This window comes from Theropithecus gelada, chromosome 19, assembly GCF_003255815.1.
Source record: "Theropithecus gelada isolate Dixy chromosome 19, Tgel_1.0, whole genome shotgun sequence".
Taxonomy (NCBI): domain Eukaryota; kingdom Metazoa; phylum Chordata; class Mammalia; order Primates; family Cercopithecidae; genus Theropithecus; species Theropithecus gelada.
The window spans coordinates 23,985,193-24,008,251 of NC_037687.1; the positions used below are offsets into that span (position 1 = coordinate 23,985,193).

The 23,059-nt window shown below is 51.0% G+C and overlaps 1 protein-coding gene across 4 annotated transcripts; it reads right to left on the reverse strand.

The window, feature by feature from the left end:
- Window positions 1-5,019: 5,019 nt before the first annotated feature.
- On the reverse strand, window positions 5,020-17,898 carry AP2S1 (adaptor related protein complex 2 subunit sigma 1). Of its 4 annotated transcripts, none has more exons than XM_025366328.1 (5): window positions 17,667-17,898; window positions 12,844-12,993; window positions 6,296-6,409; window positions 5,600-5,659; window positions 5,020-5,407 (listed from the first exon to the last, which is right to left on the reverse strand). In XM_025366328.1, the coding sequence occupies exons 1-5, from the start codon at window positions 17,667-17,669 to the stop codon at window positions 5,306-5,308; spliced, it is 429 nt and encodes a 142-aa protein (XP_025222113.1). In that variant the 5' UTR covers window positions 17,670-17,898; the 3' UTR covers window positions 5,020-5,305. The 4 variants fall into 4 exon arrangements, with proteins under 4 accessions (XP_025222113.1, XP_025222112.1, XP_025222111.1 ...); XM_025366327.1 differs by having other exon boundaries at window positions 17,560-17,672; XM_025366326.1 differs by lacking the exon at window positions 17,667-17,898 and adding an exon at window positions 17,041-17,200.
- Between the last annotated feature and the right edge of the window lie 5,161 nt (window positions 17,899-23,059).

The following is a 23,059-nucleotide window of genomic DNA, read 5'->3' on the forward strand; positions in this document are numbered from 1 at the left end:
CCCGGGTATCCTGGAAGGTGCCCGATGCCCTGGTGGCCAGCTCTGGGCATTAATAGCTTCCTCCCCATTTCCAGCAGTTTCCTTCAGTTACTGAGTGGAGAGTTACTGAGTCAGAGGCTGGGGAGTTGAGGTTCCTTGGCAGATGGCTTTCATTTTTACCTCTCCCTACTGCCCTGTCATCCACACAGTCCCAACACACACACACACACACACACACACACACACACACAGAGAGAGACCTGTTTTCTTATCTACTAAACCTCTCTTTTTATTTAATATGGGAGGGAGAAGAACAGTAGAAATAGCTCCTTAAAGCCCCGTTCTACAGGATGTAGTGGGGAAGAGGGAAGCGCTGACGTTAGTCTCTCCCTTCATCCATTTATTTTATAAACTGCCTGCTCTATTTTTATAAACATTTTGTCCTGGATAAACCTTCCCAAAGGCCATAATATACAATGAAGAAAGGCTAACAGAAAGCAAAACACTAAACCCTTCTTCCTGAAAAAAGATACCACATACAAAGTCAAAAGACAAAAGCAGCCTTGGGGGAATGTTTGTGACATGTAAGACAGACTGTGGATCCACAATAAATAAAGAGCTACTACAAGTAAACAAGAAAATGACAAACAGCACAGGAGGAAAATGGTCAAAAGGTTTGTACCAACACAGAAGAGGAATATGAATGGCCAGTTTTGAAAATGGTCAGAAGGTTTGTACCAACACAGAAGAGGAATATGAATGGCTAGTAATGTTCAACCTCATTGGTAACCAGGCACAATAAAATAAAAATAGTGAGATCACACAGTAGCAAAGCTACACGGAAACAGGGGAGCTCCTCCTATGCTACCGGAGAGTAAAAATCAGCACAGCCCGTTTGGAGAGCGATTGGGTTGAACCTATCAAATGACCTGTTACAGAACATGTACCCTTCAGCCCAGAGATTCATTTCCAGGTACTTAGCCTCCACATGTATGTGAAAACACGCGTGGACAAAGACATTCTTTCAGCTTCATTAGGAGGAGCCGCACAGGCCTGGTTAAGTAACATATGGTGCACCCACATAATGAGATTCCACACAGACTATACACAGAATCACCTCCAAGATGCACTGATAGCAAGCTGCAGAACCACGTACGGTGTGATCCTAAGACATCAGAAAAACCAGTTCTATCCTCACAAGTACGTGCATGAAATTTATTTATGTATTTATTGATTTATTTTCCGATGTGGAGCTTCGCTCTGTCGCCTAGGCTGGAGTGCAATAGTTGCAATCTTGGCTCACTGCAACCTCCGCCTCCAGGGTTCAAGCAATTCTCCTGCCTCAGCCTCCCAAGTAGCTGGGATTACAGGCAGGCGCCACCACATCGGTTAATTTTTTATATGTAGTAGAGACGGGGTTTCACATGTTGGCCAGGCTGGTCTCGAACTCCTGACTTTAGGTGATCCACGCACCTCAGCCTCCCAAAGTGCGGGGATTACAGATGCCAGCCACTGTGCCCGCCCTTATTTCTTTATTTTGAGATAGGGTTTGCTCTGTTGACCAAGCTGGAGTGCAGTAGCTCGATCTTGGCTCACTGTAGCCTCAATGCCTTGGGCTCAAGCAATCCTCCCATCTCAGCCTCCCAAGTAGCTGGGATCATAAGCATGATACCTACCACGTCCAGGTAATTTTTTTTTTTTTTTTTGGTGGAGATAGGGGGGGTCTCACTGTGTTGCTCAAGCTGGACTCGAACTCCTGGCCTCAAGCAATCCTCCTGCCCTGGCCTCCCAAAGTGCTGGGATTACAGGTATGAGCCACCGCACCCGGCTGGTTTATTCCTTTTCAATGTTGAGGAGTGCTCCGTTGTCTGGATGGGAAAGAGTTTGTTTTTCTATTCATTTTTGAAGAATGTTTGGGTTGTTTCCAGTTTTTGCTGAATAAAGCCACTGTAAACATTTGTGTGCATTTTGGTTGTTTTTCTGTTTACATCTACAAGGTAAATGTCATTCATTCATTTGTTTTGTAACATCTTTGTTGAGATATATTTACATTCCATTCAATTCACTTATTTGGAATGTATACTTTGGGCCAGCGCGGTGGCTCACGCCTCTAATCCCAGCACTTTGGGAGGCCGCGGCTGGCGGATCACAAGGTCAAGAGATCGAGACCATCCTGGCCAACATGATGAAACCCTGTCTCTACTAAAAATACAAAAATTAGCTGGGCGTGGTGGTGTGCGCCTGTAGTCCCAGCTACTTGGGAGGCTGAGGCAGGAGAATCCCTTGAACTCGGGAGGTGGAGGTTGAAGTGAGCCTAGATGGCGTCACCGCACTCCAGCCTAGTGACAGAGAGAGACTCCGTCAAAAAAAAAAAAAAAAAAGTATACTTCTTTCAACTGCTTGGGAGTTGAAAAATAAATTAAATAAATAAATAAAGCATATACTTCAATGATTTTTAACATATCCACAGAGTTGTGCAACCACCACCACAGTCAATATCACATTTTCATCACTCAAAAAGAAACCCAAGGGCAGGCGCAGTGGCTCACACCTGTAATCCCAGCACTTTGGGAGGCTGAGGCGGGAGGATCACCTGAGGTCAGGAGTTCGAGACCAGCCTGGCTAACATGGTGAAACCCTGCCTCTACTAAAAATACAAACAAAAACTAGCCAGGCGTGGTGGCGGGCGCCTGTAGCCCCAGCCCGCTCGGGAGGCTGAGGCTGGAGAATGGCCTGAACCCGGGAGGCGGAGCTTGCAGTGAGCCGAGAACAGAGTGAGACTCTGTCGGAAGGAAGGAAGGAAGGAGGGAGGGAGGGAGGGAAGGAAGGAAGGAAGGAAGGAAGGAGGGAGGGAGGGAGGGAGGGAGGGAGGGAGGGAGAGAGGGAAGGAAGGAAGGAAGGAAGGAAGGAAGGAAGGAAGGAAGGAAGGAAGGAAGGAAGGAAGGAAGGAGGGGGAGAGAGAGAGAGAGACAAAGAGAGAAAGAAACTGTGACAGGGTCCAGGGTGTTCTCAGCTTGCTAAGGGTGCCAGGCATAGGCGTGGCCAGCAGCCCCCACATTCTGCTCTCAGTGGGCATCGGGGGGCCCCTTAACTCCAGAGGGCCCTAGAAACACTCAGGGGTGGCTTCTACCATCACAATGGCCAGAAGGCCACTTCTGGCACTTGGTCGGTGGGTCAAAAGTCCAGCCACTCCTGGGGCAGCCTCACAATGAGGGATTGTCCTGGCGCAAATGCCAGCAGTGCTGTTGCCTAGAAACACAAGTCACGAAGCCCAGTGCCTACATTTCCAACAACCACCAGGGAGAGCGGATAAAAATGAGGGATCTGGAGCTGCCCGCCTGGCTTCAAAACCGGCTCAAAACAAACCTGGCTTGGTCACTGACTAGCTACAGACCTTGGTCAAGTCTTTTTTTTTTTGAGATGGAGTCTTGCTCTGTTGCCCAGGCTGGAATGCAGTCACTGCAACCTTCACCTCCCAGGTTCAAGTGATTCTCCTGCCTCAGCCTCCCAAGTAGCTGGGTCTACAAGTGCATGCCACCACGCCCAGCTAATTTTTGTGTGTTTTTTTTTGAGACGGAGTCCCACTCTGTCGTCCTGGCTGGAGTGCAGTAGCGCAACTTCAGCTCACTGCAAGCTCTGCCTCCGGGATCACACCATTCTCCTGCCTCAGCCTCCCGAGTAGCTGGGACTACAGGTGCCTGCCACCACGACTGGCTAATTTTTTGTATTTTTAGTAGAGATAGAGTTTCACCGTGGTCTCTCTCCCCTGACCTCATGATCTGCCTGCCTCGGCCTCCCGAAGTGCTGGGATTACAGGCGTGAGCCACAGCGCCCAGCCTAATTTTTATATTTTTAGTAGAGACAGGATTTCACCATGTTGGCCAGGATGATCTCAATCTCCTGACCTCGTGATTCGCCCGCCTCGGCCTCCCAAAGTGTTGGGATTACAGGTGTGAGCCACAGCGCCCGGCCCAATTTTTGTATTTTTAGTAGAGACAGGGTTTCACCATGTTGGCCAGGATGGTCTTGATCTCCTGACCTCGTGATCCACCCGCCTCAGCCTCCCAAAGTGCTGGGATTACAGGCGTGAGCCACAGCGCCCGGCCTGGTCATCTTTTAATGTTCTTGGGCTTGATGATCTCACTTGGAAAATGGAGATAATAACAGTCCTGTCCTTGGCTGGATGGGATGGCTCATGCTTGTAATCCCAACACTTTGGGAGGCCAAGGCAGGAAGATCGCTTGAGCCAGGAGTTCCAGACTAGCCTGGGCAACAGGGAGAGCCCTCGTCTCAGGACGAGGCAGGCTGATCACCTGAGGTCAGGAGTTTGAGACCAGCCTGGCCAACATGGTGAAACCTTATCTCTACTAAAAATACAAAAAATTATCTGGGCATGGTGGCACACGCCTGTAATCTCAGCTACTTGGGAGGCTGAGGCGGGAGAATCACTTGAAACTGGGAGGCGGAGGTTACAGTGAGCCAAGCTAGCGCCGTTGCACTCCAGCCTGGGCAAAAAGAGTGAAACTCCGTCTCAAAAAAGAAAAATTAACCAGGCGTGGTGGTACACATCTGTAGTCCCAGCTACTTGGGAGGCTGAGGTGGGAGGATCAACTGCGCCCAGGAGGTCAAAGTTGTAGTGACCCACGGTCCTGCCACTGCACTCCAGCCTGAGCAATAGAGTGAGACCATGTCTCAAAAAAAAAAAAAAAAAAAAAAAAAAGTCCCACGCTCATCATCTAGTGAGCTTTCAGTAAGGTAAGACACGTCAATTATTAGAAGAATGCCTGGGAGAGGGTGAGTGCCATTCAGCACTAGCTGAGGATTGTTATTTTAGTCACAAGTGCCTGGAATCTAAACCTATCACCCCTTCCAGCCTGGGGGCCCTTGGTGGGCAGGAGCAGGTCTGAAGAGCACCCGGGTGTCTCACCTTGCTCAGCACAATGAGGGGTGTTTGTTGACTGACTGACTGATGGACTGAAGGCAGGGCATCCTGGGTATCTGGTTCCCAGGGGAGACAGGCAAGGGCTCAAAGACGGCAAGGCCAGGCAGGACCACAGGTTTATTGGGGGCTCCACGCACACACGCTCATGGCATCACACGACAGCAGCACGGTTACTCGGGACACACACAGTGGCCTCTGCCCACAGCCAGGGCCCAGAGGCAGTGGGGTGCAGTCTCCTCCCTTGCGGCCCAGACCCAGCTGGGTCCCTTCCTCCTGGGCGGCTGAGGGAGGGACTGCTGGGTTGGCGACGGGCCTGGAAAGGGGAAGCGAGCAGGTGAGTCCAGGAGGGGCCGGGGCCGGGGCCGGGGTGGGGCTCGTCTGCCCTCACTCCAGGGACTGTAGCATCAGCAGCTGTTTCAGCACCTTCGTCTGGCTGGTCTCTCGGATTTCGCCGGCTAGGAACATCTCGTCCACGACCGTGTAAACCTGTGTGAGGGGAGACCCTGGGGTGAGAGGAGGCCCTCTGGGATGCTGGCCTGGACCCTGGAAGCTGGGGCTCTGATGCCCCTCGAGCTGGGACACGGACCTCAGCAGAGGCTCTGGGTGGCTAGTGCACCACGGGTCCCCCTCTGTCCCCCTCCTCCGGGTCCTTCAGCCTCCTCTTCACCAGGAGCCTACCTTGTAGAAATTGAACACCAGGTCCAGTTCACAGACATTGTGGAAATATTCATTTAAGACCTGGGAGAGGAAGGCAGAGATGGTAAGAGATGGGCAGGGAGAGAGCCACACATGCACAGGGATGAGAACAAGGTCATCAGAAAGAGATAGCGAAAAAAAGAGACCAAGGGGGAGGCAGGGGAGAGAGAGAGACAGTGATAGGGAGAGAGGCAAGGACACACACAGAGAGAAACAAAAGCCAAGATCGATGCAAAGAGATGGTAAAAGGTCAGGTGCGGTGGCTCACACCTGTAATCCTAGCACTTTGGGAGGCTAAGGCAGAAGGATCACTTGAGGTTAGGAGTACAAGACCAGCCTGGTCAACATGGTGAAACCCCATCTCTACTAAAAATACAAAAATTAGCTGGGTATAGTGGCACGCGCCTGTAATCCCAGCTACTTAGGAGGCTGAGGCAGGAGAATCACTTTAACCTGGGAGGTGGAGGCTACAATGAGCTAAGACTGCACCACCGCCCTCCAGCCTGGGTGACAGAGCAAGACTCCGTCTCAAAAAAAAAAGAAAGAAAAGAAATGGAGAGAGTCCCAGCCACCGCAGAGGGGAGGACTCAGGAGGGACCAGGGCGGGTTCCCAATCCTCGGGGGTCACTCCAGGACTGCGCGCCTGCCTCCCCACCTCACCTCCCCCTCCTGCCATACCTCCACGAAGTTGTGAATGGCCTCCAGGTAAGCCAGGTTGTTGTCATTGACGTCCACACAGATGCAGAAGTAGAGGCCAGCATAGCGGCGGTAGATGATCTTAAAGTTCCGGAACTGCAGAACAGAGAGGCTGTCAGCAACGCAGCTTGCCGGGACCCAACGTGCCAGATACGGTGGGGCCAAAACATTCAGTCCTTCACTCCACACGTGGTCCCAAGGCCCAGCTCTGCGCCTGGCCCTGTGCTGGGGTCACAGCAGTGACCGAGACAGCCCTAACCCTGCTCGTGGTACAGTGGGGGCAGGCATCCCCAGAGTGGACAGGACTGGGCTGTGAGAACCCAAAGAGGGGGCCTAACTCCCTCTGATCCTGGGGAGTCAGGGGGGGCTTCCTGGAGGAGCAGGTATCGGAGCTGAGACCTGGAGGATAGGCAGGAATGTTCCAAGCAGATAGCAAAAGCCCAGGGCTGGGCGGGAGCCTGACATGTTCAACAGCATCCATGCAACCTTGCCACTCCTTTCTGTGACTTCCTGCTACCTCTGGAGACAGTCACGTTCCTTAGCCTGGAATTAATTAACTCAATTATTTAACAAATACTTCCTGAGCAGCTATTCTATGCCAGGCCTGTGATAGGCAGTGCGGGGAGGAGGGTCACCACTGTCACCAAGACGATCCTGGGTCCTTGTCCTGCCCTCACTGAAATGTGATATATATGGTTAGCATAGTAACACAGATACACACCGTGAACAAATATGCCAGGATCAGGGACACGGATTCTAATTTTATGCATGTGTTAAGTAGATAGAGACAGATACATATATATGCATACTGGGTTGCAAAGTACAATGTCTTTGGCCAAAACCTGAAAATCCCAGTTCAGTTCTATATGTTCTCAATGTGAGGTCCATTACCAAAAAAAAAAAAAAAAAATCTCAGCACTCCAGGAGGCCAAGCGAGAGGATCACTTGAGCCCAGGAGTTTCAGGCCAGCTTGGGCAACATGGTGAAACCCCGTCTATACAAAAATATAAAAAGTAGCTGGGTATGGTGGCCTGTACCTGTGGTCCCAGCTACTCGGGAGGCTGAGGTGGGAGGATGACCTGAGCCTGGGAGGTCAAGGCTGCTGTGAGCCATGTTCACATCACTGCGATCCAGCCTGGGAGGCAGATACCCTGTCTCAAAAAACTCACAAAAACAGCAGCTGTAGGTCTGGGGTGTGTGTGTGGCGCCACCTGCTGGCAGCTATGAGTGCCAGCATCAGTCCTCGGCTTTTTTTTTTTGTTTTTTTTGAGTCTTGCTCCGACGCCAGGCTGGAGTGCAGTGGTGGGATCTCGGCACACTGCAATCTCCGCCTCCTGGGTTCAAGCGATTCTCCTACCTCAGTCTCCTAAGTAGCTGGGATTACAGGTGTGCCACCACACCCAGCTAATAGCTTTTTACTCATTTTTTCAGCTCAATCTCTTGTTCATTGCTATATTCCAAGCATGTTTACAGGGATTTTTTGGGTTTTTTTGAGACGGAGTCTCACTCTGTTGCCCAAACCGGAGTGCAGTGGCACGATCTCAGCCCACTGCAACCTCCGCCTCCCAGGTTCAAGTGATTCTCCGATCTCAGCCTCCTGAGTAGCTAGGAATACAGGTGTGCACCACCATGCCTGGCTAATTTTTGTATTTTCAGTAGAGATGAGGTTTCACCATGTTGGCCAGACTGGTCTCCAACTCCTGACCTCAGATGATCCACATGCCTCTGCCTCCCAAAGGGCTGGGATTACAGGCATGAGCCACTGCGCCTGGCCTGAGTCTGTTCTTCTGGTGTGATTACAGTAAGGCCTACATATAACCCACAGGTAAATGACCTGACACTGATCAGCAGTGCTCCTCTCTTCTTGCAATCCAGCTTTTCTGACTCTCACCCTCCTCCGCCTCCAGCTACTGCTCCATCTTTCCAGCCTCCCCTTCCTGTTTTAAATTTCGAGGCTTCTCAGGGATCTGCTGCAGACCCCCGTATCTCCTCCAGCTATATTCTCTCACAGAAGCACATTCTCTCATCCTGCAGGCTGGGGCAGGTGTCCCCTCTGAACACCCCACGTCACTGCCCCACCCCTGCCCCGCCCCAGCCTGACCACTGCCAGTCGTCACTGTATGGGGATGGGTCTGTCTCCCCATTGGACTGTGAGGGAAGCTGGAGCTGTCACACTGTGTCCTCCGTGCCGCCCTGCAAAGGGCTGACACAGGATAATGGCCCCCAAAGACGTCCACATCCTAATCCCAGTCCCTGTGAATATGGGACCTTATATGGCAAAAGGGACTCTGCAGTCCCTTAACTTATGATGAAGTTAAGAAGCATGAGATGGGGCGATAATCCCAGATGGTTCAGGCAGGAGCAATGTCATCACAGGGCTGCTAATAAGGGAAAGTGAGAGGCGGGACAGTGCGAGTGAGAGAGAGATTGGAAGATGGCCAGGTGCCCGGCCTCACGCCTATCATCCCAGCACTTTTGGAGGCCAAGGCTTGAGCTCAGGAGTTCAAGGGCAGTCTAGGCAACATATCAGGACCCCATCTCCACAAAACATACAAAAAATTAGTTGGGCGTGGTGGAAGGTACCTGTAGTCCCAGCTACTCAGGAGTCTGAGGTGGGAGGATCCCTTGAGCCTGGGAGGCGGAGGCGGCAGTGAGCTTTGATTGCACCACTGCACTCCAGCCTGGGATACAGAGTGAGACTCTGTCTCAAATAATAATAATAATAACAAGAGGGATAGCCCGCATCTTCCAGCTGCCTACTCCTCCCTTTGATCTTCACTCACAAGTCCCCTCCAGGAAGCCCTCCAGACCCCCAGGCTGGGTCAGGTGCCCTCCCCCAACCAGGCTCCTGGATCCCAGCCCAGGCCACTCTGGTTGTCACTGTCTACGGACACGCTTGTGTTCCCTCCTGGGCTGTGAGTCCCAAGAAGGCAGCACAAGGCTGTCTCAGTGGCCGCTGTGAACCCAGTACTGGGCTGATCACGAGGAGGCATGCGGAAACATTGGGTGAACACATGCACAAAGGAACAGTGGAATGAATGGGCAGGCCTGGATCCTGGAGGCACGGAGGAACTCAAGAGCTGAGCGTCAGCCTCCTCTGTCACATTCTCATCTGCCCAGCCCGCCTTTCTGGCTGCTCCTGTATCACTGGGCCTCACTGACCCCTCCTGGGCCCCAGCCCTCAGCACAGGACCGGCCACTACACCAGCAGCAAGGCGCCCACACAGCCAGAGCACCCGACACCCAGTTCCTCTCCCCCTTCCCACCTGCTGCTCTTGTGAGAACACCAGTGACCTCCTCCTGGAGAGGCAGATCCAACCCTTTCCCCCTCCGGGCTTCTGGGACACCCAGTCTCTTGGTTCTCCTCTCCCTCCTCGTCTCCCTGACTGCAGATGTGACCCTCTGGTGCTCTCCTCAGTCTATCCTCACTTCCCTGGTGAGTTCCTTGGCCTCGGTGTCCCTCTTCGTGCAGAAATGCTGTTTCCATATCCTACTCAGCTCTCTCCAAGAACCCTGACTCGTCACTTCTTCCTGGACATCTCTGCTGGGATGTGGACGATACTCGGGGCCTGACCCCCAACACCTCCCTCCTGATCTTCACCTCCACCTGCCCTTCCCATCTGCCCATCTCAGAAAATGACAGCTCCATCCTACCCAGGGGCTCAAGTGGGAAACCTAACTGTCGCCCTGGCTCTGCCTCCTCTCACATTCCATGTCCAGGTTCTTGGCCATTCAGCTGGGTCCACCTCCAAAACGCTCCTGGCCACCCCAACGGCTTCCATGCTGGTCCAGTCACCAGCATCCCCCACCTGGACGACTGTAGCCACCTCTCTCCGAGCAGTCTCCTGCTCTGCTCTTGCCTTATAGGGCAGCCTCAAGTTGGCCCATGGCCCTGCTCTGCTCAAAAACCTCCGTGGTTCAAGACCAGCCTGGACAACATAGCAAGACTGCATCTCTACAAAAAATTTAAAAATTAGCCAGGCATGGTTGCTCATGGTTGCAATCCTAGCACTTTGGAAAGCCACAGTGGGCGGACCGCTTGAGCTCAGGAGTTCGAGACCAGCCTGGGCAACATGGAGAAACCCCGTCTCTACCAAAAGTATAAAAACTAGCAGGGCGTTGGTGGCACATGCCAATGGTCCCAGCTACTCAGGAGGCTGAGGTGGGAGAATCGCTTGAGCCCGAGAGGCGGAGGTTGCAGTGAGCTGAGATCGCGCCACTGCACTCCAGCCTAGGTGACAGAGTGAGAACCCATCTCAAAAGAAAAAAAAAAATTTTAAATTAGATGGGCATGGAGGTGCATGCCTGTAGTCCCAGCCACTTGGAAAGCTGAGGCAGGAGGCTTGCTTGAGCCTGGGAGGGTAGAGTGAGCTGTAATTGTACCACTGTACTCCAGCCTGGGAGACAGAGCAAGATCGTGTCACTAAAAAACACCAAAAAACAAAATCAACCTTTCTACGGCTCCCATCTGACTCAGAGTAAGAGCCCAAGTCTTCCCTGCAACCCTGCACCAACAGATTACCCTGTTATCTTCTCTCTTTCATCTCTTCCCCTTCCTCGCTGGCATTCCTGCTATCCCTGGAACGCCCTAAGCATTCTCCTGCCTCGGGGACTTTGTACTTGCTGTTCCCTTGGCTTGAAATGTTCCTCTCAGACGCTGGTTCCTTCCTCCCTCTTAAGTCCTTCAGGTCTTGGTCCAGTGTCACCTTTTCAGCAATGCCATCCTGACCAAACCATTGAAATCTGCACCCGTGCTGGGCGCAGTGGCTCATGCCTGTAATCCCAGCACTTTGGGAGGCCGAGGCAGGCAGGTCACTTGAGCTCAAGAGTTTGAGACCAGCCTGGGCAACATGGTGAGACCCTGTTGCTACCAAAAATACCAATATTAGCTGGGCTTGGTAGAGCACAAGCCTGTAGTCCCAGCTACTCAAGAGGCTGAGGTGGGAGGACGGCTTAAACCCAGGAAGTTAAGGCCGCTGTGAGCCATGTTCATGCCACTGCACTGCCGCCTGGGTGATAGAATGAGTTCCTGTTTCAAAAAAATTTTTTTTTTTTTTTTTTTTTTTTTTTTTGAGACGGAGTCTCGCTCTGTCACCCAGGCTGGAGTGCAGTGGCCGGATCTCAGCTCACTGCAAGCTCCGCCTCCTGGGTTCACGCCATTCTCCTGCCTCAGCCTCCCGAGTAGCTGGGACTACAGGCACCCGCCGCCACGCCCGGCTAAGTTTTTGTATTTTTAGTAGAGACGGGGTTTCACCGTGTTAGCCAGGATGGTCTCGATCCCCTGACCTCGTGATCCGCCCGTCTCGGCCTCCCAAAGTGCTGGGATTACAGGCTTGAGCCACCGCGCCCGGCCAAAAAAATTTTTTTTAAAGAGGGCTGGGCGCAGTGGCTCATACCTGTAATCCCAGCACTTTGGGAGGCCAAGGTGGGTGGATCACTTGAGATCAGGAGTTCAAGACCCGCCTGGCCAACATGGTGAAACTCCATCTCTACTAAAAATACAAAAATTAGCAGGGCGTGGTGGCGAGCACCTGTAATCCCAGCTACTAGGGAGGCTGAGGCAGAGAATAGCTTGAACCCTAGAGGAGATTGCAGTGAGCCAAGATTGCCTCCATTGCACTCTCCAGCCTGGGTGACTGAGACAGACTCCGTCTCAAAAAAAAAAAAAAAGGCCAGGCACAGTGGCTCATGCCTGTAATCCCGGCACTTTGGGAGGCCGAGGAGGGTGGATCACGAGGTCAGGAGTTCGAGACCAGCCTGGCCAATATGGTGAAACCCCGTCTCTACTAAAAATACAAAATTAGCCGGGCGTGATGGCGTGCACCTGTAATTCCAGCTACTTGGAAGTAGGCAGGAGAATTGCTTGAACCTGGGAGGCGGAGGTTGCAGTGAGCTGAGATCACACCACTGCATTCCAGCCTGGACAACAGTGTGAGACTCTGTCTCAAAAAAAAATTAATTAATTAATTAATAAAATAACATGAAATAAAAAATAAAGATGAGGTCTTGCTACATTGCCCAGGCTGGTCTTGAACACCTGGGCTCAAGCGATCCTCCCACCTCAGCTTCCCAAAGTGCTGGGATTACAGGCATGAGCCACTGCACCTGGCCTATTCTCTCTACTTTTCTGTGTTTGAACATTCTATAGGAAGTCTGAAAAAAAGGCACCAGCAAAAAAAAAAAATTATTTGGCACACACAAAAAAATTCTTTTTTAATCTTAGGTAAAAAAAATTAATAATAATAGTGCAAAACAAAAAGGCAACATATTAATACTGATTAAATTTGGGTAGTAGGTATATGAATCTCCAATACACTTTTCTTTCATTGTACTAATCTATATGTTTATGATTTTTCACAATGAAGAGTACAAAGGAAGGGAAGAAGCAAGCAAGCTCAGAGCAGGTTGAGTGAATGAATATAGGATGGATAGAGGGTCCAAGGGGTTCTTGCAACTAGAGGCTGGGCAGGGAGTGGGGAAGTAGGGCATGAGGAAGCAGCGGGGTGCAGGAGGCATGAAACAGGCATCACCTCCACAAAGTTGGTGTGTTTGGCGTCTCGGACGGTGACCACGGCGTGCACCTCCTCAATCAGCTTCTGTTTCTCATCATCATCAAACTGCATGTACCACTTGGCCAGGCGCGTCTTGCCTGCCCGGTTCTGGATGAGGATAAAGCGGATCTGGGGAGAGCAGGAGGAGAAGGAGGAAGTGAGAGAGGCAGGGAGGGCGGGTTGGACGCCGCCCAACAACCACACCCGTCCACCCGGAGGAGAGATAGGGCTCAGGGCCTCCCTGCTGTCTGACTTCCAGGAGTCTCGGCTGCTCCCCAGACCCAAGCCAGGCCAGCCTGGCCACATGCTCCATCCCTGGTCCCTCCAGCACCCCTGTGAAGTGACTTCCCTTCCACAAGTCAACTCTGGAGTCAGCTCCAGGGCCCCGAGTCCCAGGCTCCACCACCTCTTGTCTCTCTCTCTCTTTTTTTTTGTAGAGATGGAGTCTTGCTATGTTGCCCTGGCTGGTCTCAAACTCCTGGGCTCAAGCAGTTCTCCCACGTCAGCCTCCCAAAGTGCTAGGATTACAGGCACGAGCCACCGTGCCCAGCCTTGTCTGCCTCTCTAGGCCTCAGTTTCCTCACCAGCAAAACAAGTCTCCCAAGAAGATTCATCTCGCCAGGGTGGTTTTTCATTATTGTTTTTTGTTATTTTTAAATGTTTAGTGTTTCGTTCTGTCAGCCAGGCTGGAGTGCAATGGTACAATCTTGGCTCACTGTAACCTCCACCTCCTGGGTTGAAGCAATTCTCCTGCCTCAGTGTCCTGAGTAGCTGGGATTACCGGCACCTGCCACCACACCTGGCTAATTTTTGTATTTTTGGTAGAGACGGGGTTTCACCATGTTGGCCAGGCTAGTCTCGAACTCCTGACCTCAGGTGATCCACCCGCCTCTGCCTCCCGAAGTGTGGGGTTATAGGCATGGGCCACCATGCCCAGCCAACCAGGGTTTTTTTAAAGGTTAAAAAAAAGTTTATAAACTTAGTCCAGGGGCTAGGAGGTGGTAGATACTCAAATGTTTGAGGTTCAGACTCCTTTGGGCTAAGTCTCAGCTCTGCCACTTCTTTTTTCCTCTTTGCTTACTAACTTTTTATAAAATTGAAATGTAATTCACACACTATAAAATCCATCCACTTAAAATGTAGACAGTTAAAATGGGTTTTGGTATATTCTCTTAGTATATATTCACAGTTGTGTAAAAATCACCACTATCTTTTTTTTTTTTTTTTTTTGAGACAGAGTCTCACTGTCGCCCAGGCTGGAGTGCAGTGGTGTGATCCTGCCTCACTGCAACCTCCACCTCCTGGGTTCAGGCGACTCTCCTGCCTCAGCCTCCCAAGTAGCTGGGACTGCAGGTGCACACCACCATGCCCAGCTAATTTTTTGCATTTTCAGTAGAGACGGGGTTTCACCACGTTGTCCAGGCTGGTCTCGAACTCCTGGCTTCAAGTGATCCACCACCTCAGCTTCCCAAAGTGCTGGGTCAGGTGTGAGCCACCGCACCCCACCTAATATTACCACTATCTAATTTATTATCTAATTCCAGAACATTTGCATCATCTCCCCCGAAAACCTCCCCACCCATCAGCAGTCACTCTCCGTCCCCCCAGTGCCTGGCAGCCATGAGTCTCCTTTCTGTCTCTGTGGATGTGTCTGTTCTGGACATTGCATGTGAGTGGAATCGTGCACTCTGTGGCTTTCGTGTCTGGCTTCCTTCACTCAGCGTGACGTTTTCCAGGCTCATCTGTGGGGTGGCAAATGGCAGAGCTGCATTCCTTTCCATGGCTGAGTGTTCCTCTGTTGGATGGATAAGGCCGCACTTTGGACATCTGGGTTGTTTCTGCTTTGGGGCTATTATGAATAATATTGCTATGAACTTTCGTGTGTGAGTGTTTGTGTGGATGTATCATTTCTCTTGGGTATCTACCTAGGCGTGAGATTGCTGGGTCATAGGCTAACGCTATGTTTAACTTTCTCAGGAATTGCTAAACTGTTTTCCAAAGCGTCTGTCACTTTCATGACTTGACTTTGGTGCCACTTTGGTGCCTGAGTTTACTGTGAGGAGTAGAGGATATTCCTGGCTGGCCACGGTGGCTCACGCCTGTAATCCCAGCACTTTGGGAGGCCGAGGCGGGCAGATTACTTGAGGTCAGGAGTTCGAGACCAGCCTGGCCAACATGGAGAAACCCATCTGTACTAAAAATACAAAAATTAGCCAGGTGTGATGCGGGGGGGGTGGCTGCAATCCCAGCTACTCAGGAGGCTGAGGCATGAGAATCGCTTGAAACCAGGAGGCAGAGGTTGCAGTAAGCTGAGATTGCGCCATTGCACTCCAGCCTGGGCGACAGAGCGAGACGCTGTCTCAAAAAAACAAAAACGTAGAAGTGTAGTACAGTGACTGGTACGTACTAAATGTTATATAAGTACCAGCTCTTAACAGCATTATATTTTCCATTATGTGATTTTCAGAAAATCATGGCCCAAGCTTCATCCGCTAGAAGCTCTGGGTCCACTTCTGTCTGAGACAGGCATGCTTATGCCCATTTTATAGATGAGGAAACTGAGATTCAAGGAAAAGAAGTCTCACAGCCAGAAAGCAGAGGTGGGAGTCCAAAGGCTTTGCTCTGAACCCTCTGACCCCAACTTGTGGTAGCCTTCTGTCTTAGGAAAGAGAGCCCTCTAGTCCTGTCTTTTTCTTTTCTTTCTTTTTTTTTTTTTTTGAGACAGAGTCTCACTCTGTCGCCTAGGCTAGAGTGCAATGGCACCGTCTCAGCTCACTGCAACCTCTGCCTCCCAGGTTCAAGCGATTCTCCTGCCTCAGCCTCCTAAGTACCTGGGATTACAGGCGCATGCCACCATGCCCGGCTAATTTTTGTATTTTTAGTAGAGATGGGGTTTCACTATGTTGGTCAGGCTGGTCTCGAACTCCTGACTTTGTGATCTGCCCACCTCAGCCTCCTAAAATGCTGGGATTACAGGCATGAGCCACTGTGCCCGGCCTTTTCTCTTTTCTTTCTTTCTTTTTTTTTTTTTTTTGAGACAGAGTCTCACTCTGTTGCCTAGGCAGTGGCACAGTCTTGGCTCACTGCAGCCTCTGCCTCCCGGGTTCAAGCGATCCTCCTGCCTCAGCCTCCCAAGTAGCTGGGATTACAGGCGTCCACTACCATGCCTGGCTAATTTTTGTATTTCTAGTAGAGACGGAGGTCTCACCATGTTGACCAGGCTGGTCTCGAACTCTTGACCTCATGTGACCAGCCTGCCTCAGCCTCCCAAAGTGCTGGGATTACAGGCATGAGTCACTGCCCCAGCCTGAGAGTCTTCTCTTAGGAAACAGTCCACTCTCTTTCCTAAGCCTCATTCTCCACACACTCTATCCTCCCTCCCCCAACCAACCAAACTGGACTGCAACAGGATGTTACACTCTCCTTCCAAGAACTCCTTCTGCTGAGCCAGGGAAAACCACTTCCTAGCAGGGGAGGGGTCCCGGGCAGGAAGGGATGTTGGGGGACCTACACCAGGCAGCCACAGCCTGGGAGTCAAGCCCGAGACATATGCACAGAGTTAGGAGAACTAGAAGCAAACCCACAGAGTTGACAAAACGCTCTGCCTCTTGCTCCCAAATTCCCTTGTATACCTCTCCCTGTTTTCTTCCCAATCGGAATCTCAAGTCCCCTCCGTCCTGAATCCCTGCATCCTCACGCCTCTGCCGTCCCTCCTAGATGCCCCCCAACCTTCCCTGTCTCCAATCCCCCTTATCTGGAGTTGTTCCCTTTTGACCTCCACTTTCTCGGTCTTAGTTCCCCTCCTTGGGGCCTCAATGGGCTTTTTATTGGTGACATCCCTTGTCCCACTCCCAGGTTTTCTCCCTTCTTCAAAAGGTCACATTTTGCCTCCAAGGACCCTGTTCCTGGAGGAGACTCCGCCCCGACTCTGACACCCTTTCCCATTCGTTTTCTTTCCCAACTTCCAGCCCGAGGAACCCTTTCCTAGATCCAAAGCCCCAACCTGGGGGATAGGGGCACTCCTAAATCCAATGTTCAGTCTTTGCCCCAACAAAGATTCCTCCCCAGATCTCACACTTTCAAGCCTACTCCCCACCCCACAAGATCTCTCTTTTTGGAAAGACCTATTCAATTGCTATTCAATTGCTCCCCATTCATTCCGAGTGTCTATCTTACCTCCAGGCCCTCTCTCCTTTTACAGAGCTCTCCCAGACGCTTAAGTCTCATTCCCTACAGTTGCCTCCTTTTGGTTTCCTGTGCCGGGTCTCTTCTCCTTGAGATGATCCCTCTCTCATAGGCAGTCTCCTGCCCCTGTTTCAACATCCCCTCTCCACCTGCAATCAGATCCTTGTCTCTAGAGACTCCTCCCACCAAGAAAACCTCCCTCCCCTTTTCCAAGGTCTCGCGTTCTTGTCCCAGCGCTCCCGCCACACTTCCAGAGCGCCTTCCTCTTTGGGACGCCCCCTCCCCACCTCCAATGCCTTCTCGCTACCCCCAAGACTGTGTCTCACGAGTTTCCTCCCGTTTCAAAGCTTCCAACTATCTACAATGTCTCCCACCTGCACGGCCCTTTCCCCTTGGAACACCACCCCAATGCCCGTCGCCGCGAGACCCCTGGTAACCCCCGCGCGCAGAATCACCGCCCTGTGCCCTCCTTCCCGGCCCTGGCCCCAATCCCCGGAGCCCGCGCCCGACCCAGACCATCCGCAGCAGAGAAGGGGCTTGTCAGCGCCCGATCGAGCCTCGGCTATTTACGCGTGGACCCCCCTCCGCCAGTCCCAGGCGTAGCGAGCCCCCGTTACCATGGCGACCCCCTTCCGGACCCCAGCGGCCCCGGTCCCGCGGCGACTGGGCAGCTCCGGCTCAGGGTGCAGTTGTAGGGCCCAGAGCTAGAGCGGACTTCCGGTAGAAAAACCCGCCTTCCCTCTCGCGCACAGACCCCTGGGAGTTGTAGTTTCACCAATGGGGCCAGCCTGGGTGAAGATGGGTGAAGAGTCACAGCCAGTCCTTTTCCTACCAAACGAGTCAGATTCCAAGTGCATGCTGGGATTTGTGGACAAACATCTTTACAGAGGACTACAGTTCCCAAGATGCTGAAGAACCAGCGGTGCAGGCGTTGCATTCAGGGAAATGTAGTTCTCTTAGGCACCCGCCCCCCCCCCCCCGCCGCCCCAACCCCAGAGAGAAGGGCATGCTGGGAATAGTAGTTTTAGATTTTGAAAAACTGTCCTGGGGAGCTAGAAAATGTCTTTCCATTCCTCATTCAGTGATTTCTTCAATTTTTTTTAACATAGAGACGGGTCTAGATATATTGCCTAGGTTGATCTCGAACTCAGTTCAAGCGACCCTCAGCCTCCCAAATCACCAAGATTACAGGCATGAGCCACCACCACACCAAGCCAGTGCTTTGCTTAAAACATGTTGCATGTGTCTCTCGGGAGACAACAGTTTAAGAGCATGCATTTGAACCGGCCGGGCGCGGTGGCTCACCCCTGTAATCCCAGCAGTTTGGGAGTCCGAGGCGGGCGGATCACTTGGTCGGGAGTTCGAGAGACCAACCTGACCAGCATGGTGAAACCCCCATCTCTATTAAAAATACAAAAAATTAGCCGGGCATGGTGGTGCGCACCTACAATCCCAGCTACTCAGGAGGCTGAGGCAGGAGAATCACTTGAATTCAGGAGGCAGAGGTTGCAGTGAGCCCAGATCTCACCACTGCACCCCAGCTTGGGCAATAAAGACTCCAAAAAAAAAAAAAAAAAAAATCTCTAGGTTGGCCGGGGTGTGGTGGCTCACGCCTGTAATCTCAGCACTTTGAGAGGCTAAGGTGGGTGGATCACCTGAGGTCAGGAGTTCGAGACCAGTGTGGCGAAAATGGTGAAACCCTGTTTCCACTAAAAATACAAAAATTAGCTGGGTGTGATGGAAGGTGCCTGTAATCCCAGCTACTCAGGAAACTGAGGCAGGAGAATTGCTTGAACCCGGGAGGCAAAGGTTGCAGTGAGCCAAGATCATACCATTACACTCTAGCTGGAGTGACAAGAGCAAAACTCTGTCAAAAAAAAAAAAAGCAAAAACTCCAGGTCAGCAGTTAGTTTAGTTTTTTTGGTGTGTTTTGCTTTTGTCTTTGTTTTTTTCCTGAAAGAGGGTCTCCCTTGGTCACCCAGGCTGTAGTACAGCGGCATGATCTCAGCTCACTGCAGCCTCAACCTGCTGGGCCCAAGCGATCCCCCGGCTTCAGCCTCCCGAGTTGCTGAGACTACATACACATGCCGTCACACCTGGCTATTTTTTGGTACCTTTTGTAGAGACAGGGTCTTGCTATGTTGCCTAGGCTGCTCTTGAACTCCTGAGTTCAAGCGATCCTTCCTCTTCCACCTCTCAAAGTATTGAGATTACAGGCATGAGTCACCATGCCCAACCTAGTTTGGTTTTTTAAAATGGCCTTTATTACATTTTAAAAATTATTTCATTTGCCCTATGAGTATGTAGTGTATGTTTGTCTAGATCTCTCATTAGGTAGTGAGTTGTTGAGGGCAGGGACCCTGTCTGATAACTGTATCTTCATTACCTAGAACATGATGACAGATGGTAAGCAGTCAATAAAGTTATTACTATTAGTACTGAGGGGAGATTGGCCCTAATAAGAACAAAGCAGGCCAGGCGTGGTGGCTCACTCCAGTAATCCCAGCACTTTGGGAGGCCAAGACGGGCAGATAACCTGAGGTCAGGAGTTCGAGACCAGCCTGTCCAACATGGCGAAACAGCATCTCTACTAAAAATACAAAAATTGGCCAGGCTTGGTAGCACATGCCTGTAGTACCAGCTACTCGGGAGGCTGAGGCAAGAGAAGTGCTTGAACCCTGGAGGTGGAGGTTGTGGTGAGCCGAGATTTTGCCACTGCACTCCAGCCTGGGGGACAGAGAGAGACTCTGTTTCAAAAAAAAAAAAATTAAATAAATAAATAAAATAGAGTGTATTATGGAATTATGTAAATTTAAGGTATAGTACTGGCAGAATTACCAACACATTGTTGTTGAATATTACAGGGGCAAAAAGAGGCCAGAGATAATTTCTGTCTTATGTACTTTTTTGTCTCCAACAGGGTTGATACTAGGATGACATAAGCAAAGTGTCCAGCTTGCAAAATTTTAAAAGGACCTCACTCTTACATGCCAATTCCTCTCTTACACAGGACTGAGAACATGTGCCTCATTCAATTTTGTGCCCTCGTCTCCCCTTAGTCCCAGTCCTGATCTCCAGTGCTCAACTTCATACTTGGCACAAGTCTGGTGTTCAATAAACATTTATTGAATGAATGAATGCATTTGCAGCAAGAAAACAGACACAGCCCCCACCCTCACAGCATTCACAGTATAACAGGAAAAATGGACTTAAATGACATAACACAAATAAATTTTAAGGCCAGGCGCAGTGGTCATCCCTGTAATCCCAGCACTTTGGGAGGCTGAGGTGGGTGGATCACCTGAGGTTGGGAGTTCAAGAGCAGTCTGGCCAACATGGTGAAACCCCATCTCTACTAAAAGTACAAAAATTAGCTGGGCATGGTAGCTTGTGACTGTACTCCCAGCTACTTGGGAGGCTGAGGCACGAGAATCACTTGAACCCGGGAGGTAGAAGTTGTTGTGAGCTGAGAGTGTGCCACTTCACTCCAGCCTGGGCAACAGAGTGAAATTCTGTCTCAAAAGAAAATAAAAAAAGGCCGGGCACGGTGGCTCATGCCTGTAATCCCAGCACTTTGGGAGGCCAAGGTGGTCAAATCACCAAAGGTCAGGAGTTTAAGACCAGCCTGGCCAACATGATGAAACCCTGTCTCTACTAAAAATACTTTTTAAAAAATTAGCCGGGTATGGTGGCAGGTGCCTGTAATTCCAGCTACTCGGGAGACTGAGGCAGGAGAATCACTTGAACCCAGGAGGCGGAGGTTGCAGTGAACCAAGATCATGCCATCGCTCTCCAGTCGGGGGCGACAAGAGCAAGACTTTGTCTCCAAAAAATTAAAAAAATAAATAAATAAAAGAAGGCCAGGGGCGGTGGCTCACACCCATAATCCCAGCACTTTGAAAGGCAGAGACAGGTGGATCACCTGAGGTGAGGAGTTCGAGACCAGCTTGATCAATATGGTAAAACTCCATCTCTACTAAAAATACAAAAATTAGCCAGGCATAGTGGTGTGCAACTGTAGTCCCAGCTACTAGGAAGGCGGAACAGGAGAACTGCTTGAACCCAGGAGGCAGAGGTTGCAGTGAGCCAAGACCGCACCATGGCACTCCAGCCTGGGCTATGAAGCGAGACTCCATCTAAAAAAAAAAAAAAAAAAAGAGAGATATTAGCCAGTGCTACAGTCACGAGAACACTATCTTTTTTTTCTTTTTTTCTGTTCTGAGACAGGGTCTTGCACTATAAGCCATACTGGCATGCAGTGGTGCAATCACAGCTCACTGCAGCTTCAACCTCCAGGGCTTAAACAATCCTCCCACCTCAGCCTTCTGAGTAGTGGGAACTACAGGCACGCACCACCATGCCCAGCTAATTTTTAAATTTTTTGGAAAGAAGTCTTGCTACATTTTCCAGGCTGGCATGTAAACGCTTGACTGGAGCTGAAGCACCTGTGTTCCAGGTGGCTCGCTCCTGCGGTTGGTAAACGAATGCTGGCTATTGGCCAGAGGTCTCAGTTGCTCTCCACGTGGATCTGTCCACAAGGACATATGAATGTCCTCACATGGCAGCTGTTTTCCCAAAGAATGAGTGATCTAAGAAAGAGCATGGTGGAAGCTGCTATGTCTTTTATGACCTTGCCTCAGATCTTTTATGACACTGTCATTTCCACAACGTTCTATTGGTACCTAATCAGCCCTGTCCAATGCAGGAGGCAATGCAAATACCAGGTGAGACTCACTGGGGTCCATCGTGGAGGCTGGCTGCCACAGCTGCTCATAATGGGTAGCTAGCCAAGTTGAAGAGTTAGTGACAGCTTCCTAGACGGGGTGACATTTGAGCTGAGATCACAAGGACGAGTGGAGCCGGGCATGGTGGTGCATGCCTGTAATCCCAGCTACTCAGGAGGCAGGAGAATCACTTGAACCTGGGAGATGGAGGTTGCAGTGAGCCAAGATCGTGCCACTGCACTCCAGCCTGGGCAAGGGAGTAAGACTCTGTCTCGGAAAAAAACCCCAAAAAAACAAAAAAAACAAGCGCAGTGGCTCATGCCTCTAATCCCAGCACTTTGAGAGGCCAAGGTGGGCAGATCACTTGAGGTCAGGAGTTTGACACCAGCCTGGACAACATGGTGAAAGCCCATCTCTACTAAAAATACAAAAATTAGCTGGGCGTGGTGGTGTGCGCCTGTAATCCCAGTTACTTGGGAGGCTGAGGCAGGAGAATCGCTTGAACCTAGGAAGCAGAGGTTGCCGACAGCCGAGATGGCGCCACTGCACTCCAGCCTCTGTGACAGAGTAAGCTTCCTTTTCAAAAAAAAAAAAAAAAAAAAAAGAAGTGGAAATTAACCAAGCAAGGATTACGGATTAGTGTCCAGGATGGGGCAGAGTGCTGGACAGAAGAACACAGGTAGGGAGAAGATCAAAACAACTTTGTCTCTACCCTGAGGAGTCTCATGGCTTGAGTGGTTTCGAGTCTGTTTGGGGCTACGTGGCACAGACATAGAAAAGATAAGTCCTGAAAGAACAATTATTTATTTATTTATTTTGCTAGACAGGGTCTGGAACTCCTCCTGGCCTCAAGTGATCCTCCTCCGTTAGCCTCCTAATGTGCTGGAATTACAGTGGCGAGTCAGCGCGCCCGGCCTCAACTTTAAACGTTTATTAAAATAGAGAGGTTGTGGCGGGGCGTGGTGGCTCACGCCCGTCATCCTAGCACTTTGGGAGGCCGGGGCAGGTGGATTGCCTGAGCTCAAGAGTTTGAGACCACCCTAGGCAATATGACAAAACCCCGTCTCTAATAAACATACAAAAAATCAGCCAGGCGTGGTGGCGCGCGCCTGTAGTCCCAGCTGTTTGGGAGGCTGAGGCACGAGAATCGCTTGAATCCGGGAGGCAGAGGTTGCAGTGAGCGGAGATCACACTACTGCACTACAGTCTGGGTGACAGAGAGAGACTGTCTCAAGAAAAAAACAAAAACAAAAAACAGAGAGGTTGGCTGGTCGCGGTGGCTCACT